Source organism: Wyeomyia smithii, chromosome 2 (assembly GCF_029784165.1).
Source record: "Wyeomyia smithii strain HCP4-BCI-WySm-NY-G18 chromosome 2, ASM2978416v1, whole genome shotgun sequence".
NCBI classification, from domain to species: Eukaryota; Metazoa; Arthropoda; class Insecta; order Diptera; family Culicidae; genus Wyeomyia; species Wyeomyia smithii.
The window spans coordinates 194,433,590-194,453,766 of NC_073695.1; the positions used below are offsets into that span (position 1 = coordinate 194,433,590).

Below are 20,177 nucleotides of genomic sequence, written 5' to 3' on the forward strand. Positions count from 1 at the left end.
AGTCCATTAGGATGACAAACTACTTTCTCATTCATCGCATTCGTTCGAGCAAATCTGAACTAAGTTACAAGATGGGTGCGAAAGGCAACCAAACGATCAGACAGTTTGAAGAAGAAAAAATGGCCACCCGTTAAAAATGCTAGCTGATGCGGAAAATTTGTAAAACTTTCACTCCGTCCCCGTTCGGCGCCCTGTCCAGTATGCCATCCGCAAACAGTGTTGAAGTTGCCTCTTTTAAGTAATGTATGCAGAAAGAGCTTTCTGCAGTGATCTCGGCATACCAGATGAAAACCAGGCCCGGATGAAGAGACAGAACGAGATGGAGCGCGAGAGTTAAAAGCACAAGAAAAATCGTGTACTGCTTCCTGCGTTTCAGCGGGTGGAAAAAATTACCCACAAAATGCTGACTTTGAACTTTTGCATCCCGTTTGCCAGGCTGTGGAAAGTGTACATCACATTCAATTGACTTTGGGCGGTATGTGCTGTGCCGTACGTCATGGGCATATCTCAACATATTTAGCATAAGCCCAGACGAGCAGAGGAAGGATGACTTTGATACTTGTGAAAATGTTGCGGATAAAAGTTTTATTTACAGTATATTATTCTGGTTACCTTGATGCGGCACTCACGAGTCACGATGAATGTCATCGAGCGAAGTTGTCGGGATTTCTTCTTACCTGTAAAGGGGAACGAGAGGAAACGAGTTTTGATTAGTTAATGGTTCAGTACGGCTGGTAAATTGAAGTTTTTATTGAATTGATAGGATTTTAATTGACCAAATGGTTTGATGCGCAATCGTAAAGCATTTCATGAAATGTAAGCTTCTATAAAAATTCCAAAACTATAATTGTGGGTGGGAAAACGGTGCCTAATTGGGCAACTTATTTATTTATTTATTTATATTATTTATTAACCCTGAAAAGATAATCTTATTTTGATATGCGTAAAAGGATAATCATGCGTCAAATTGACTCCCGACTTTCAAATGATTGAAAATACAACTTTTTCTTTATAAATTATCGATGAATGGTCGTTACGGTGTTAACACATCGTTAAATAACAAAAACTAGAATTCAGATTTCAATATTTCTTAATTGATTAAGAAAAAAAGAGAAAAAAATGACGCACTGTTAGACCAAAAAAGTGCAACGTTACTAAAAGCGAGGAGCCAAATTTACGCAGACTATCTTTCTAGGGTTAACGAACTTAAGACATTTGTCTTTTGTGATATTGTTCTGAAAATAGCTTAGTATATTTTTATTCTTCAAATGAACCAATAAAGTATTTTTGAAAAGAGCAGAATTAAATTAAATTAAAGATAAATGTGATTTAAAATATTTATTTTCAACTGAAAGCCAGTGACATAAGCCAAGTAAGGTACCCTTCGCCATTGATTCTGACATTGGTGTAGAATTTAAGTGATTTGTTTCAGTGGCCTATTCTTATATTTGTAAAAAAAGTAGAAGGGTGGTATCCAAGACACGACCGCAAAATTGACGCAGGACTATGATAGTTTTAAGAAGAGGTATACCACAAAAGATAAAAAAAGATAGTTTTATATTTCATTTTAAGACTACAGGCTATATTTGATTTGAGCACGTTTTACTTTTAACACGGTTCGATTTTGGCACACTATTTCCAAAAACGAGCGATTATGTTCATTAAGCAGACAATGTGTGCAGTAGGGAAGGTGAAAAATAAGCGTATAGTCACTCGGGTGATCAGATCAAGTATCTAGGCCTGTCCCCGTTGAGTTCCGGTTACTCCCAAATTACTGAGCTTAAATTCATCAAGCGAGACCTCCAACGACTTGGAACTAAAAGTAGTTCAATAATGGCCATATCTTCTGCTAAGTTCGTCATAGGCCACTTAAAAAGTAAAAAAAGTCATGAAAAAAATTCAGTTCATTTTTAGCATGATTCGATTTTGGCAACAGAAATTTTTTTGGCGTGCTGGCAAAATCGAACGGGAGTCTGTATTTTGATTACTTATTTGCAATTCTCTATTTAAGAAGAAACAGTGTTCTTTTTAACATTGATGAATACTTTTTATCCGCATACAGTCGATTTGCTTCAATACACGAGAAGCAACATTTCATACAGATTTTAATTAAGTACGATTTAGAAGAATTTGAACTATCTTCTATATTTAATTGTCTTGTGAAAGATGGCTCACTCACCGATTCCAAAGCAGCATCTTGTTAGCTTTACCTGTCTATACCTCATATGTCAAAACGGACATAGAATTTTTTGAACATGTTAACATTTAATTCAGGTTAATTTAAACATTTTATTAAAAAGAAGAAGACAATTCAAACGCAATTCGATTGTCTTTCAGATCGCAACATGATACCCACGCGTTAGCCCAACACACCAACTGTGCGTCGACAGCGACAATGTAGTCTTCACTTGGCTTGGCTGCACACAAATGAATATCGAGTTCTAATGCACTGATAGACGATGAGCGAAAAGCGCTCCATTTATACATCGGTGCAATACTGTTACCTGTGCCAGCATGTTTTCATTCAAGACATCAGTTTTAATAACATTATAACAGCAGATCATTAAGCTGTCTGATAAAAGAGGTGGTTACGAACTCTTCGAAAAAGCTTCACCTTCAAGACATCAAAATAGTTTAGGTTCAGGGCAGCAAACGTTAGTTCACCTATTGGGACGGGGAGAATTTTTTTTGCCGCTGATATAGAGGCTATCGCAGCATGCAGTTGGTGTCTACTCATGAAGTCTGTGCTAGGCGTGCTCGCATATGATTGGTATGATGTTCGTGAAAATTCGACCTTGAAACTTTTATTCAATTTTCACTGTTAAGCAATGAAATGATAACTAAAGTATCAAAAAATTGGCCATCATTTTATCAATCCAAGGACATTTTGACTATTGTGATCCAGCATGTGGTTACACCAGTAGTACCGTTTAAAATCTTTCATTACAACGTCACACTTTGGTTTTAGTTTCCGCAGAATGTATCCCGATATAGTGCGGTAAGAAGATATTTCATTTGATTTTAAATATTGATTTTGATGTAAATTCAACAATTCTTAAACTTCCTCCTGTTTAAAGTCGGGCAAATTTTTTTTGTAGATTTCCTGAGAAAGGCCAACTTCAAATGCCGAAACGTCGGATGAAAACTATAGTAACGTTTTAATCAGCGTTAAGACTGAATAGCCCTTATAAATTTTACGTTACAAAAAATGTAAATGTCAAAACGATATATATTTGAAATGTGTGCAAAACAAGAAAAAAACGAATCATTGAAAATAGTCCTGATTGGAAGAACTTGGAAACAAAAATGGAATAGTCAAAAAGTCAAAGATCAATAAATCAAAAAGTTAAAACGCGAGAAGTCACATAGACTATCAAAAATTCTATAAGTTTTAAAATATTTATAATCGAAAGATAACCAGTCGGATAGTTAAAAGGTCAAAAAGTTTTTGTTATAAATATCATAACAAAATCAGAAAGTCAAACTTTAAAAGATCAAGTATTCAAAAAGTCAAAACAGAAAAAGAAAAAGGAATCCAAAAATAATTATTAAAAAATCGAAAAGTAAGGCAATCATAAAATTATTGAAACAGTTAAAAACTAAAAAAATAGAGAGGCATAGAAGATAAAAACTGAACTGAAACAATCATAAAGTCAATAACTAAAAAAATTAGGAAGTATCAACCACAAAGATTAAAAAATCAAAAATGTCATCAAGTCAATAAGCAATATGGTCATTTGGTAATAAAGTCATGAAGTCATAAAGTCATAAAGTCATAAAGTCATAAAGTCATAAAGTCATAAAGTCATAAAGTCATAAAGTCATAAAGTCATAAAGTCATAAAGTCATAAAGTCATAAAGTCATAAAGTCATAAAGTCATAAAGTCATAAAGTCATAAAGTCATAAAGTCATAAAGTCATAAAGTCATGAAGTCATAAAGTCATAAAGTCATAAAGTCATAAAGTCATAAAGTCATAAAGTCATAAAGTCATAAAGTCATAAAGTCATAAAGTCATAAAGTGATAAAGTCATAAAGTGATAAAGTCATAAAGTCATAAAGTCATAAAGTCATAAAGTCATAAAGTCATAAAGTCATAAAGTCATAAAGTCATAAAGTCATAAAGTGATAAAGTCATAAAGTCATAAAGTCATAAAGTCATAAAGTCATAAAGTCATAAAGTCATAAAGTCATAAAGTCATAAAGTCATAAAGTCATAAAGTCATAAAGTCATAAAGTCATAAAGTCATAAAGTCATAAAGTCATAAAGTCATAAAGTCATAAAGTCATAAAGTCATAAAGTCATAAAGTCATAAAGTCATAAAGTCATAAAGTCATAAAGTCATAAAGTCATAAAGTCATAAAGTCATAAAGTCATAAAGTCATAAAGTAATAAAGTAATAATGTAATAAAGTCATAAAGTCATGAAGTCATAAAATCATAAAGTCATAAAATCACAAAGTCATAAAGTCATTAAGTCAGTAAGTCATAAAGTCATAAATTCATAAAGTCATAAAGTCGTAAAGTCATAAATTCATGCAGTCATAAAGTCATAAAGTCATAAAGTCATAAAGTCATAAAGTCATAAAGTCATAAAGTCATTAAGTCATTAAGTCATAAAGTCATAAAGTCATAAAGTCATAAAGTCATAAAGTCATAAAGCCATAAAGACATAAAGTCATAAAGTCATAAAGTCATAAAGTCAAAAAGTCAAAAAGTCATAAAGTCATAAAGTCATAAAGTCATAAAGTCATAAAGTCATAAAGTCATAAAGTCAGTAAGTCAGTAAGTCATAAAGTCATAAAATCATGAAGTCATAAAGTCATAAAGTCATAAAATCTGAAAGTCATTAAGTCATGAAGTCATAAAGCCATAGAGTCAAAAAGCTATAAAATCATAAAATCATAAAGCCATAAAGTAATCAAGTCATCATGTCACCAAAGGATCAAGTCATAAAGTCGTAGTCTCATAAACCCACAAAGTCATGAAGTCACAAAGTCATAAAGTCAAATAGTCATAAAGTCCTAAAGTCATAGAGTCATAAAGTCATAAAGTCATAAAGTTATAGAGTCATAAAGGCATAAAGTCATAAGATCGTAAAGTCATAAAGTCATACATTCATAAAGTCATAAAGTTATGAAGTCGTTACCAAAGTTATGATGCCATCAAGTCAAATTGTGAAAATATTGAAAAATTAAAAAATTGGGAAACCAAAAAGTAAACGAGAAAATAAGTACTAAAAAGAAAAGTAGTGGCAAGATGGATAATCAAAAAAGTTGAAAAAATGGGTGAAGCAGTATAAGACATCAAAGAATCGAAAGGTGCAAAAAACCAAAAAGATGAAAAATCGAAAAGTCAAAAAGTCATGAAATCAATAAATCAGTATTGTAAAAAGTCAACTAACCAAACGTTCAAGAAAAGTTTGAATGTTAATATATTGAAGAGTCGAAAAGAATAAATCATTGTGGAGAAAAGTGATAGTTTATTTCTAAATGTTACAGCAACTTACGAAACAAACGCTACTACTGATCGAAAAGTTAATCTTTTCCAACCATGTAAAACAAACTTCAGCCACTTGCTGCACCATCCAGTCCAGTCGTTCGGTAAAGCATTACTACACGTGTAAAACCAGACGATAATATTACCACCCCATCGGGAATTCCCATCTCTGATAACCTCATTTTCCTCTGCACCGGGTTTAGATCAAATTTTGAATGACCTTCCATCCGCCCTTTCGCCGCCAGCCACTGAGCAGCTGGCTGGGTATGGGAAAATGGAGCAACAGAACAGAAATAACAACTTTATACGTGAATCCAATATAAATGAGATCTCACCGGATGCACCGACTGCTACATAGTGCATCCGGTGTGCGATGCCTTCGTGTGCATCCATCAATCTCCATCTGTCGAAAGTGACCCAGCGTTGGAGCGTTGTAGCGTTACGAAAGAAAAAGCATTATCCCCCGGGACATTTACAGTTCCGTCAAGGATGAACGAACAAAATGCACCTGCTGTATATATGTAGCGCTGTGAGCTGAGAAGATAGTAACGATTGACGTGCGGCTTGATGCACTATCTCTGATGCTCTGGAGAAGAAAAAAACGAACACGTGACCATACTGACAGAAGCTTTTCACGAGCTTAGAAGGGGTGGATGGGCTTTCTGATGGGTTCTAAATTCTTGCGGTGTAAAGTTTTGCATACCAGATAGGCAAAGTACACTCTTTTATGTTGGTGTATGCGTGTGTGCTTAGACACAAATTGCTCCTGTCAGGTTTTCAATGATGCGAGATCGTTTCGGATGTAATCCTGATTTTGATACAAATGGCTGTGACGAAAACTCACATCACCGTTTTGTTTTGGGCTATCTTTTTTTTATGTTTTTCAGTTTTCAACAATCGTACGGCATCACCTCTGCTCGTAAAGTAAAGAATTGATTTATTTGTGTAGAATAAGGTCGATTCGGTAGTTTAATTAATGTTTGTCATTTGCTAATAAAAGCTACAGTGTTGGTAAGCTCGACAACAAAGGCCATATATCATCCGGGATTTATGATGAATAGAATGTTAAATGGAACAGTGTAACCTAATATCCGCCGGGCTGTCAAATCAAACAATTCAATCAAAATCGATTATTGATTATCGCGCGCCCTCCCTGCGAATGAAGTAAGGTAAAGAAAACAACAAAATTCCGTAACTTAATACCTAATTAGCAATTTGGTTCGTACAGAGATCCATGTTGGGTACACTGGAACTTTGTCGGATGATGTCATAAACGTGCCCTAACGTTGAGTAAAATGAATGAAAATTAAACTCCTATCTTCAAGCTGTATTATATTTCTGTTATGTTACCTTATGCTGTTGGATCCACGAATGTCAGCAAAGGGCACGATTAATAAATTTTTAGCTACCCCGTGCTTTGTTTGTCATCAAAAACAGGGTAAACAGGGGTGACGTCCTGATCAGTGAGCTTCGCTACTTTAACGTTCGGGGGTTTGTTTTCCGTAAGCAAACATGTACCACGGGTGACGCTTGCTGTCAGGTTAGGTTAAGTGCTTCATTAATCGTTTCATCGTGCTTGTGCTCGAATTTACAGAGCATTAATTTTTTTTCGTTGATTCAAAACATAGTGTGAACTAATCTCAATTATTGGTTTCGCTTCAATAGAGTTTGAACTTATCCTAATGAATATCGCAGCATTGCCGGCGTTTTGTCGAGTTTAAATTGAGAAAGCAAAACGACAGTTAACCCAGTTGGTAATCCTCTGGAGAGCTTTTTTTTTTTATTCTCGCTTATTTTCCGTCGGTCTATTTCCGCCACTGTTGTGGCCAATTACCGGCGCCCAGGGAGGCGACTCCACACCCAGGTCCCTAACTCACGACCCGTTAATTAACGGACCGGCGCCAACGGCTTTACTTCCTCATGCGATGGAAGGCGTGATCCCAGAGATTTTTCGCCTCAGAAAATCTCCCGGTGTCGGCTAGGATTGAATCTAGACCAGTTGGGTTGGTTGTGAGTGGATCACGCCACCTCACAACCATCGACACCTATGTCGGCGGTGGGATTCGAACCCAGGCGTCGAGCGTGGTTGGCGGAGACGTTACCAACCACACTAGGCCCCCGCTCCTCTGGAGAGCTTGCTTATGAAATTTATTTCCGGTGCACTTCAATTTATTTATTCAACTAGATTTGCATTTATATATGTAGCTATATGCAGCTTTAATAACTAATGACTGGTGTCACACGTGAAATCCAGTCTTGAACCAGAAAGTTGCAATATGAAATCATGTTAGGGATATGATGTTAAAAACTGGAATTTTCATATACTATTCGAGATCACATTATAGGTAACAAATAATGGTGTGATAAAATATCTTTTGCCGTACACAAATATACAATGCCGGCCTAGAAAGGCTCGTTAACCATGTTTTTGGCAAGTGAGAGAAAACTTTTGACACAAAACTAATTTATTGAGTAAAAACAATTGAGAAAAACAACAACTCATTCAATGTGTCCTCCTTTAGCTCTGATGAAATCTCGGAGATGCTTAGGATAGGACTGGATGTCATTTCGAGTAATTTTCTTCCAAGCTTTGTGCAAAGACTTCTTCAACTCGTCCAAACCTGTGTGTTTTCGTTAGCAGGCCTCTGCTTCTAACATCCCCCAAATCGAGAAATCCATCACGTTGAGATCTGGCGAGTTTAGAAGCCACTCATGCTTGGCGATGACAGATGGAAAGTTGGACTTGTACCAATCTTGAACGGTTTTCTTTAAGTGAGCTGGTGCAACGTCTAGCAAGAAGGTTCAATTTTGATTGTTATTCGTTATTTGATAAAATTAAAATATCGATCCACAAACTTCGCATTTGCTTGTTGCATTTTTGCACTTTGCATTTTTTTGTTGCAATAATTATGGCGCACCCTGTATTGTATATGATTCGATTAAACTGGTCGACAAGATGAAAAAAATGCATTCCAAAAGCTCAAATTGGAAAAAAGAAAGATTGCAGCCATTCAACCATTTCTACGAATTTTAGTGCCCCTAGCCATTACAAAAACGCGTCAACTTACGTGAGAGTTCGCATAGTAATTGCTCGCCGTGTTCGTCGCTTCAACGTTATGTTTACGAGGAAACTCATTTGAGTTTCTGAAAAAAGTGTTATATTCAATTTTAAATTTGATTATATTTTACTTATTTTACGCAATTTTTTGTTACGTGATTTTTTACACGATTTTTTCACGCGATTTTCTCAAAATAACGCGAAACATTAAGAGAAACAAAATTGGCAGAATACCATCGAATATGGGTATTGCCGGAATCGGGATGATGCCCAGAGACCGAAAATCAACTCCAGGCATCACTTTGGAATTTTAGATGGTGACTTTCGGTTTGCAAAAAACAGCCAAAATTGACCAAATATCACCAAATATGAATACTTTTGTAATCCGGATGCTGCTCAGAGGCCTCAAAACGACACCAATCGAATCGGAGGTCATCACCTTGAATTTCAAAATGGCGTGTGAAAATTGATTCTCGGACTCTAGGCATCATCCTTAATCCGAAAATACCCATATTGGGTGGTATTCGGCCATTTTTGAATCTTTTCCGGATGTCGTCATTTTGATATTCGAACTGGCCACTTATGTTGTTTTTTAGTTCTCAGGACATCATCGATTCCGGACTCATATGAGGTGGTATTTGGTCAATTATGGCTGTTTCCCAGAAACCACAATGGAGGATTTCACAATAGAGCAAAATCATTTCAAATCGCCTGGAAATACGCGAAAATTTAATCGACCATTTTTGATTTGCATGAAACTTTGCACACGTATTTGGCTTAGCAAACTTAGCATTTTTCACAGGTGGAGAGATTTTTTACACCCATGAGTTACATTCTAAAAGGGCGTATGCGTTTTGGCATAGGTTTTATTCGAAGCATTGTAGCCCAGAATCCGTTGGTTGTATAGAAAAACTGTCTGAGAATGAGTTGCAGGGAATTAAAAATGCATCATAAAAAAATATACACTGTACAAAAAATTTTTTTTGACCAAAAAATATTAAAAATAAACATTAAATTTCAATTTAAAAAAAAAGAGTTGATTTTTTTTTAAGTTTTTTTTTAAAGAAACTTGACGTTAATAAGCAACTTTAAAAAAAAAAGTCCAGCATGGAGAAATGAAAAATATTTTTTTTATGGTAGATTAATTTTTTTATGAAAATTCTAATTCAAACATTTTTCAAAATATTTGTATTCTGATGATTTTAAAAGATGCAGAGAGTCATTTTGAATCAAAAAGCTCTTGGTAGTTAACATTCTGAAGGCATTGGTTTTCGAGTTATTTCTAATTTAAGCTCGAACAATTATTAAAATTTAGGAAAATACACGTTTTTCTTAATTTGTCCATGGTTCTCCAGCAAAAACCATACATTCATTGGAATGCTTGATCAAAAATATACAATTCATTCTTTGACAACAAAACGATTGGGCGAACGTTTCTCAAGAAAAGAGTTAAATGTTCTAAGTGATATAAATATATATAAGAATCAAATATTTATTTTCGAGTTTCATTATCTTAGAAACATATTTTTTTATGACATAGATACTTTACAGAACTAGTTTCACCTTATATTTTATATACATCATAAGTAAATGATTCGTCATCTTTTGAAAACAGCTTCGTTTGTATCTTATTTTCTGAAATCGGAACAAAAGAGTAATACTTTTGTGTGGCAGCTATTATTATAGATTTTTTTTTAAATATTGCTCAATTCTGTTACTCCTTGTTCATATTCTTCATATGATACCCAACTAAATGACATTTTTGATGACTTTTCATTACTTTTCTGATTAGCCCAATCATACAATTCTTTTGCGCTTGTAATGGGATGTTCATGTTCTTTAGCTAAACTTGCATTTCTTGCCATTCGTTTTAATGTGCCACCAATTGCATCGCATGGGCCTTTACCATGAGAAGTCGCGAAAACTGCCACTCTGCATCGACGTTATATCTTGTTTTGAACTTGCAAAGTTTTTTCTATTTTTATATTGTGAGGCAGCTCCATCAGACATAAATATCGCTTTTTTCAACTGTATTTTTGTTTTCAAAAAACTCATTAATTTGGCAATGAACACCTGAACCGCAACAGTATCATGATGGAGCACTTCCGATATTATGATGAAGCTGATATTCTTAAGTTTTCCAGATTCTGAATAGTAAACAACGAAGGGATGAATGGTGGCTTGACTATCATTCCAATAACTACACGAATCACAAATTGATAAAGACGTGTTAAAATGAGCTTGACTGTTCAATATTTTAAATTTTGCAATAACGTTTTCGTTTAATTTGCGTAAGCTTGATGAGCATCGATGATCAGGAAAGGGTTTACAGCACTTGGGCTTGGTGTATTCCATTTTCACTTTATTCATCTTCACAAAATGCAAACTGTTACTAACACTTCTGGAGAAGTGCAATCGTATTTATATACGGAAACAGATATTATGGGTTACCCAGGAGGTAGGTAGCTAACTTTACAAACAGTTGTTATTAGTAAACAAGTAGGTAGTGTTGTACGACAAACATACGTGTAGGTAAGCTAAGGTACAGCGCCTGAGTTATTTATCCAATCGTTTTGTTGTCAAAGAATGAACTGTATATTTTTGATCAAGCTTTCCAATGAACGTATAGTTTTTGCTGGAGAACCACGGACAAATTAAGAAAAACGTGTATTTTCATAAATATTAATAAAATTTCGAGCTTAAATTTAAAATAACTCGAAAACCGATGCCTTTAGAATGTTTACTACCAAGAGCTTTTTGATTCAAAACAACTTTCTGCATCTTTTAAAATCATCAGAATACAAATTTTCTGAAAAATGTTTGAATTAGAACTTTTATAAAAAAAAATAATCTACCATAAAAAAATATTTTTCATTTCTCCATCCTGGACTTTTTTAAAAAAATTGCGTATTAACGTCAAGTTTCATTAAAAAAAAATCAACTCATTTTTTTTAAATTGAAATTTAATATTTATTTTTATTTTTTTTTGGTCAAAAAAATTTTTTTTTGTACAGTGTATATTTTTTTATGATGCATTTTTAATTCCCTGCAACTCATTCTCAGACAGTTTTTCTATACAACCAACGGTTTCTGGGCTACAATGCTTCGAATAAAACCTATGCCAAAAGGCATACGCCCTTTTAGAATGTAACTCATGGGTGTAAAAAATCGCTCCATCTGTGGAAAATGCTCAGTTTGCTGAGCCAAATACGTGTGCAAAGTTTCATTCAAATAAAAAATGGTCGATATTCGACCTTCGGTGATTTGGCGCGATCTTGCTCAATGGCGGTTTCCGGACTGTGGGTATCATCCCGATTCTGGAAATACCCATATTGAGTGGTATTCGGTCTTTTTTGGTTCTCTTCCAGAAACCGGAAGTCACCATTTTGAAATTAAGAAAAAAAAAATGCCTGTGGAATTATTTTCAGGTCTCTAGACAAAGTTTCGATTTCGAAAATACGGATATGAAGTTGTATTTAGTAAACTAAAACTGTTTTTTAAAAACCGGAAATCACCATCTTAAATTTCAAAATGGCGTCTGTAGTGGATTTCCGCACCCTGGTTATCAATCAATGTTGGTTCACTTCGAAAAGCCGGAAGTCGCCATTTTGATATTAAAATTATTACCAGGGTCGTTTTCAGGTCTCTGAACATCATCCCAATCTCGAAAGTACTCATATGAAGTATCAATTGTAATTGTACCAATAATATTGTGAAATATTTATTTAATTACTCGGTTTTGGAACATGTCCATTTCCAGGAATGATAAAATTCATTCGTGGCACCGTTGACACTGATTTCAAAGTAGATAAGTTGCTGAATCATTTAGTGCAAAAACTATTGAAATCGGATGAAAATTGTCAAAGTTACAAGAATTTCTATTTGTGGGTACCCGGGTACCCCGTCGGGCACATAACGGTTAAGGTAGCAACAAACAAGTCCAGTGACAGTAATGTAGTTACAGTTCAGTGACAGAGTTTCGTTAACAGGCATGCCAAACGATCAATAACACTGGTAAACACAGGTTTTGTCTTGGGGAAAACTGCTGAAAAAAAACTGAAGATTATAGCTTCATAACCCTTCTTGTGATTTTTGGTGCCCCTAGCAAAAATAACTTTTTCAAGGACCTATTTTTTTCCGTGAGCCAACGTAGAAGTGACGAAACTGGCTAGCACTTACTGTGTGGCCTTTTGAACATTCCTGTATATACTAGGGGCTCTTAAATTCACAGGAATGGTTCAAAAACTATAATCTTTTAGGGCAATTGTTTTGAGCCTACCCCCCCCCCCCCCCAGCCCCTGCATTAAACATAGAAAGCATCCGCTATTAGTATCGGCTCTAGTAAAAAATAAATAGGAACACAAAAAAAAGTTATATGGAAAACACAGAAACGGCCCGTTATTCTATGTTACCAAAAATTACTGAAACCAGCACGCTGGAGATGAAACATCAAATTCACTCGATGCTAATGAGAAACAACATTGCTGAGGTTGAGTAGATGTAGTCGCTATATTCTAATTTTATTCACCTTAGGAGATGATTTGAAATAATGTAATTTGAAATAAGAACCAGGAAACAATATGAAACTGAGAATTATTAACTGACATATTGGTAGAAACAGAATTGCTATGAATCAATTTAATCATTTTCGTCTCCATATTTACCGACTCATGAATTCCACAAAATGTATCATAGTATAGCGTAGGCAAATAATGTTTAGTTTCACAATGTTTTTGTTTCTTCGTGTCAGTTTCTAGCGTGTGTTGTTAGATATAACTTTGATTATCTTAAAAATAGATAGGGGCCTTTGTCTCCGCTCAAGTTGTCCATCAAATATATCAATCAGAGCAGCTCTTGATGACTTTTATTAATGGAAATTTGTTTTTTTAATGGAAGGGTTAGTAAGTTGCTTAGGTATTTATGATAGATATTAGAAAATGATAAGTTTGTGTGTCCAATCACAGATGGCGACTTCTCAACACTGTTAGAAATTTATAACTTTGTTTGTTAGGATTTGTTTGCTTCCGCAATTTGGACTTATCATTCGTAGAGATTTAAACCTATTTTACAAAAAAGGGAAATAATCTCACAACTAACTCAATTACTTACTAATTGGCTATAGAGAGAGTTAATTAGGAAATGCAACGCTTTTTGTCGAAAATTGGTTATAATTTTACAACAACTAGAGCAGATCGGTACAGTATAAAGCATTGCTGGTCTAAAAATATGTTTGTAAATCGAACGTTTATTCTTCAAACAAAGATAGAAACATCTCGTAAATATGATGCACGTTCCTTGTATACTCTCAATGTGCTTTTTGAAAATAAGTTTTTTATCGTAAATTAGTCTCTAGTACTACTTAACCTTGTCAGACCAATTTCAAATATCTCATAATCTTCATAACGTTTGTTTGATTTGAAAAAATAATAATAAAAGAATCTCAGAGCTTACGAGCACAAAATTACAAAAGAGTTTTTTGGGCGATATTTTTCATTTCTGCAAGCAGATAATTACTTAAAGTTATGATTAGAAAAATTGGAAAATAAAAAGTTTGCAATTTCTCAATCAAACCTTTATGCCAGATACTGTCGAAAGCTTTTTCTATGTCTAGAAGAGCAGCTCAAGAGGAGTAACCTTCAGATTTGTTGAACTTTCATTGATGTTTGACATAATCCTGTTATGAATGATTCTCTCAAACAGTTTATTTATCGAAGAAAGCAAACTGATTGGCCGTTAATTTGAAACCCAAGCTGGATTCTTATCGGGCTTTCAAATTGGAGTAACTTTTGCATTTTCCTATAACTTGGAAAAATATGCAATTTTAAAGCAACAATTGAAAGTTATAACCATAAATTCCATTGTGCTTTCAGGTTGATTAATATGTTAAAGATCCCTCTATCACCAGCTGCATTAATATTTTCGAAATTTTTATTAATTGATTTAACCCCATTAAAACTAGTTTCAATTATTCTTGCAGATAAAAAAATCTGGGAAGAAATTAAGTCCACGCCATCTTCGATTGGACTCACAAAATTCAAGTTTGAATTTCGAACACTAGGGTGGCAATGCGATGCATTGGAAAAATAAATTCATAGAACCGACCATGTACATTTTGTTTTTTTTTTTTTGCCGTAAATAATAACCAGTGTAATTTTAGCTTAATCAGACATGATTAAGGGGTGCCTCAAAGCGCCTAAAATTTCAGTGTTTTGACTCTCGAAAATTAACATTCCTAATGAAAAAATTATGTTTAAGATGCCTAATGCCTATTAAAATGATTTACATGTGGTTTGGTGAATCATTTTAATGTTTATTAGGCATTTTGAACTAGATTTTGTATTACGGATGTCCATTTTTGAGGGGTAAAACATCAAAACTTTGAACACTTTAAGGCACCCCGAAATCATGTCCGGTTGAGCTGAAATTTTACACAGATAATTTTGTCACGTCAATAAATAAAATGTACATGGTCGGTGACATGACCATTTTCGCCGCCAGCCTAATGAACACCCTCAAACTGCTGAGCAAGTCTCTGAGCATTTTGTTCATTGGATACAAGAAAACGATCGCCATCTTTTATAACCATCTTTTATAACTGTGAGGTTTTTCAAGAATCTTCGATAGCTGCCAAAAAGGCTTTAAATGTGGTTTCAATTTTTCGAATTTAGTATTGAAAGTTTGATTTCTCAGGAGAGTAAATCTATGTTCAATCTCTTTTTGTAAATCTGCATAAATTGTTCTAAAATCAGGGTCACGAGAACGTAGATATTGACATCTGCGAACATTATTCAACCGAATTAGAAGTCGAAAATTTTCGTCAATTATTGGTGTATTAAATTTCACTTGAGCCCTTAAAACAGAACGATTTCTGGAATGAAAAAATGCACATTCTAATGCTTCTAAAGCGGAATCAATGTTAACCTCATTTTGCAAATCTAACTCATGATTGAAATGTTTCCTAATAAGAGTTTTATATCTTTCGCAACTAGTCTTGTGATAGTTAAAAAAAAACTTTGAAATAAGCTGAATAATCAACAAAGAGAAGTTCCAGTTTTCTGACCGCTTTCAATTCGTGATTTATTGTTTCATTAGAATAACTTGAGTATGATTTTAAAATGGTCTAAATTCGATACCAATAACGAACGGTTGAGATTTCGCAAATTAGAAGAAATCCTTATTGAAATATTGAATTCTGCTGGATGCGGGGACGTCGTGCTACCAGGGAGTATTTTATGTAAAATTGATTACAGTCGAACCTGTTTTTGTGCGACTCTTTTTTGTGCGATTTTTTTTTGTGTGGCACATGAAAAAGGACCACTTTCGACAACATTTTCAGTCATTTAGTTTTTCCGATTCTTGGAATGAATTCCAACGCATTACAGAAGTGTTGCGTCCAAATATTACTATTTGTGCCAGTTTTACGTAGGAAAAGTCACGAATTGCTTGCCTACGAAGGAAAGCGGTTGAAAGGATTAGCATGTTTAAAAAAGTTTCGTTCATCAATCCGATGTTTTAAAATTGTTCTCATAGGTATTCTAAATCAGAATCAACAACTTTCGAGTTATTTTTGACTGAATTATTTTTATGCGGTTCCTATCCACCGCATAAAAAAAGTTTTTTTTTTCAATAATACTGTGGAAATATTGTTTTGTAGCCGCCCGTGAAGTTTCAAATGATTTTTTTTGTGGTCCCTATCCCTCGCATAAAACAGGTTTGACTGTACTTGATACTTGATGAAAAAATAATTGTTGCTGAATGATTCCAATAGCAATTTATAATCAAAAAGCTTCTGGTGGTTCAGAATGCTTATGCTTCTGTTCTAGAGATATTTTAAAACTAAGTTTAAAAATTTTGATAATAAGTATTAAGCCATTCACTCCAAAACAGCAACAATATCGGATAAATAATCTAGAAGTTGATACTTGAGAGAATATTTCAACCGACACTATTTCTTAAATATAATATTTCATTAGTATTAGGCCACGCTAACTAAACATTTTAGCAACGATCAACGCTCATCTGATAATTGAAAATTAAATTCAATACACAAGCCGATTTCAGCAAGGGGGCAATTAATTTTTGCGACTGCGGCCCACTTGTGAAACTGATGCTTGCGGAGAGAACGCTCCGGCTGTCGCAGAAGGTAGGTCCAAGATTAATATACAAATTAGGAAACTTTTTCCATATTCTATGATACTATATACTGCAGCAGGAGAGGTAAGCAATAAGAAGCATGGAAGAAAATCACGCTTGCCGTCAAAGTTGGAAAGAAACTTTTTTTTGAGAAGATAAATGCGTTGATAAAAGATAAATGCGACAAATTTTCGGAAAGCGGTTATTATTGGTTCTGCAAGTAATAGAAACTAAAAAAATAGAACGGCATCGAAGTTGGGGGGACTGAAAATGAGTTCCCTACTCAAAATAATCACAGGAAATTAATGCTCTGAAAACAGAGGGCGTTTTTGTTGAATAATCTCCAACTTCTGTTTAAATGAGTAAATAGTTCCGCAAATGCATTCCTATCTGAGCGAGTTGAAATCACCGGAGAGAGCATGTTATTGAAGTAGAATCGGCATTGTCTGTCTAGCAAAAAGCTCGAGGACGTGCTAAAGTTTCGTTGTGAAAAGCTTGTAGAGGTGAGCTCGATTAGCAGGGCGTAGCTCTAGCTGCAGGGCGAACCGGCAGTTTTTGGCACCGAAAGATTGATGATAGTACTTTTGTGGAAAAAGAACTGCGAATCATTTATTACGAAAGATGGGACTTTTTACTGTCCTAGAGGGGTTAATAGAAGTTATTTGATTTGATTTCCCTTCTTTTCGCACAAACCACACAGAGTGGAACATTCGTTGTGGAGCGACTTTGTTTGTCAATTCGCCACAGGAGTTGATTTTTATTTATAAGATTCTATTAATTAAATCTTTGTAGAAATGTATGCAGTTTCCGTTTCTTCAAACCTTCGGCAGTTTCTGCATGAAACCCTGGATTGTATCAATCTTTGAACCAAGAAGTTGGGATTTCGATTTTATTTCAATTTAATACTCTGTTCAAGCAGTATAAAAGAGTGAAAAACTAATTTTCATTGGCTTTGTCATCGTGCAACAATGGTTAAATCTAACTTTGTTACGGTATATAAAAAGAAATGGAAAACCATCTAAAGCTAGTTGATTAATAAGAAAAATCATCTCCAACTTCGAAAACTTTTTTTCTGGCTGGCTCATAAAGAGCAATTGAGTCTGCAGCATAGATAGTCAATTTCAGTTCAGAGCGCTGTACGTAATCGTTAGATATTTCCTTTTATTTATTTCCACAATTTTCCACCGCGAAAACAATCATTTGACAAAGCTCAATAAGTTTGCTCTTTTCATGAAGTAATGAATGTTTGTTGTTCAAATAGAAGCCGGTCATTTGGGGAATTACAGAATGATAGATAATTTAAATTGAAATATTCATGGTCATACCTGAACCAGTAGCTGCTGCCTTGCCGGGTGAAGTTCCTGTAGCGGTGGCAGTTCCTCCGGCCAGTTTTTGCTGTGGAGCCGGGCTTGCCTGCTTGCTGCCAGTTTTCTCCCCGCCACCAGCCGCCTTGTTAGCGGCAGGTGCCTTCTCGCAGTCCTCGGCCATTCTTACGGATGCTTTCGTCGTGGTTGAGATCGTTCGCTTTTTGTCGAAGCACTTGAAACGGTTAACACTTACAACGAGTCACAGTTGGCAGATATTAAAGATTTTAGCAATTGTAACGCTATTATACTAACATGTATTTAACGGCGGTAACAGTTACTATAATTTTTTTTTACTAAATACTATTACATCAACTAGAACAGCTGTGCGTTAGGATGTTTGCTCACTCTTCTCCAGTAGCCAGTACTATACACGTTGTAAGCTTTCGAATTATCCTATCCGTTTTTGGGAGGTTTGACAAATACAGCTGCACTTATCGGCTGTACCGCACCTGCTCCAATCAGCACCGAATTTTTCTTCTCCGCATCACTTTACAGTCAAATCAGCACTTTCTGCGGCAGATGTCAATACTCGGGGAAAGCGAATCGTTCGCAATCCGCTTGCACTTTCGATCCACTCCTGCTTCGCGAGGAAGCAATCGATATTCAGTATTTCATCACTTTCCAAAATAGCGCGGCTATTAGTTTGCGCTAAAACTGCGATACTGGCAGAAATATTTGCACGTTCACTGCCTGACAAAAATTGCTATTGACAGGGGACGAAATAGAAATTTAGCTAGATTCATAAATATGAGATTATTATTAATACTGGTGTCGCTTGTCCTCGAAATTGTTTCCCTCTTCTGTTGATGTGCTTCGTTTTGGCACTTGGGTTTATTTGTCCACCTCTAGAGGTTGCACAATGCACTATCGGTACAAAGTCTCCAAATAGGATCTCGCCATCTCGTAGGCAAGCAGACTGTTTCAAAAAATTTCATCCACCAAATTCTATTTCGCTGCATCCATCCGTCGTTGCCGTCATCATCCGAATTTTCTGACCCTATAATATATACACTCCCCCCCTTGCCTGTAGAGCGATTTCTCAAGAGTTTATATGTTCGTACGATTCTATGGACCGTTATAATTGGTTTGGCAGCAGTCCGGTTCACTTTCCGGTTGTGTGTCCATAGAACGCATGACTAACGAAACGATCACGACACTGTCTCTGCACTAGACCTAGTCGAAGTAGTAAGCACTAGTAGTAGGTTCAATCACATATGTCAGTAGCTGAAGGAGAACGCAGCGGCATGTTCGATGTGATGAACATGCATCGCACCGAGACGAGCCGACTTGACACACAGGGTGACACTCGCAGGACAGCACGACGGATTGATGGAGCTGACCGTGATGGCCTTGAAACAGAGTTCGGCTTCTCGCGGATAAATCACTATATGTGTTTTTTTTTTGTATTTCACGAAGCAGCTTAGTCAATTAATTGGAGCACTTATTCTGGCGAGTGTCCGCCCAACGACCTGTCACTTTATTTTAAGTTAAACTTGACTGGTGGGAAGCAGCGAAGATCATCGGCAGTGGTTTACGGCATACGGGAGAAGTGTGACTTTCGAGGCGATATGGAAGCAATCATTTTCTTCTTCACTGAACGTTTACACGGCTTCAGTAGATAAAATATATGGAAACCTTTTTCTTTTTCAGTAGTAATTGAGTTGTTAATTTATAAACGATTTTATCCGTAAAAGTTTTATGAGAATATTTGTGGATATCTAAACTCAAACATGAAACTCAAATGGAACAGAGAAAGTGCTACAAAATTGTGGTCATAAATGTTTGAATTGTAATGTGAGTTCGCGACTTACTTTAATAGGGTGTCTGCTGTGAAAAGTGTTATGTGAACGTACCAAAATGATTATTCTTTTGTCGATTTGAGTTTCTAGTTGAGTTTTTGATACTGGCCCCCGAAATAATCCTAAATTTGCATAATTATCAGCGTGATTTTTTTCTAACCATCATCGCTATACAAAATTAAGCAAATATCTGATCGTTATTTCTATTAAACTCCGATCCTGTGACCATTTGAATTATTTAGACATAAGTTTGCTTTGTGCGATAAAGTTATAAAGTGATAACGGCCGTAAACCGGCGTAGAACAAACGTAGGGTTTAATGA

General features: G+C 35.2%; 1 protein-coding gene across 7 annotated transcripts in view; it reads right to left on the bottom strand.

The window, feature by feature from the left end:
* LOC129724986 (solute carrier family 12 member 4) overlaps positions 1-20,177 on the bottom strand; it is a 318,737-nt gene that overhangs the window by 195,142 nt on the left and 103,418 nt on the right. For 6 of the 7 annotated variants that reach the window (XM_055680330.1, XM_055680329.1, XM_055680328.1 and 3 more), the window contains exon 2: positions 18,015-18,759. The exons of the other annotated variant lie outside the window; for it this stretch is intronic. In XM_055680330.1, the coding sequence (XP_055536305.1) occupies positions 18,015-18,177 (163 nt within the window). In that variant the 5' untranslated portion in view covers positions 18,178-18,759. The remainder of the gene's footprint in view (positions 1-18,014; positions 18,760-20,177) is intronic. 7 annotated transcript variants of the gene reach the window in all.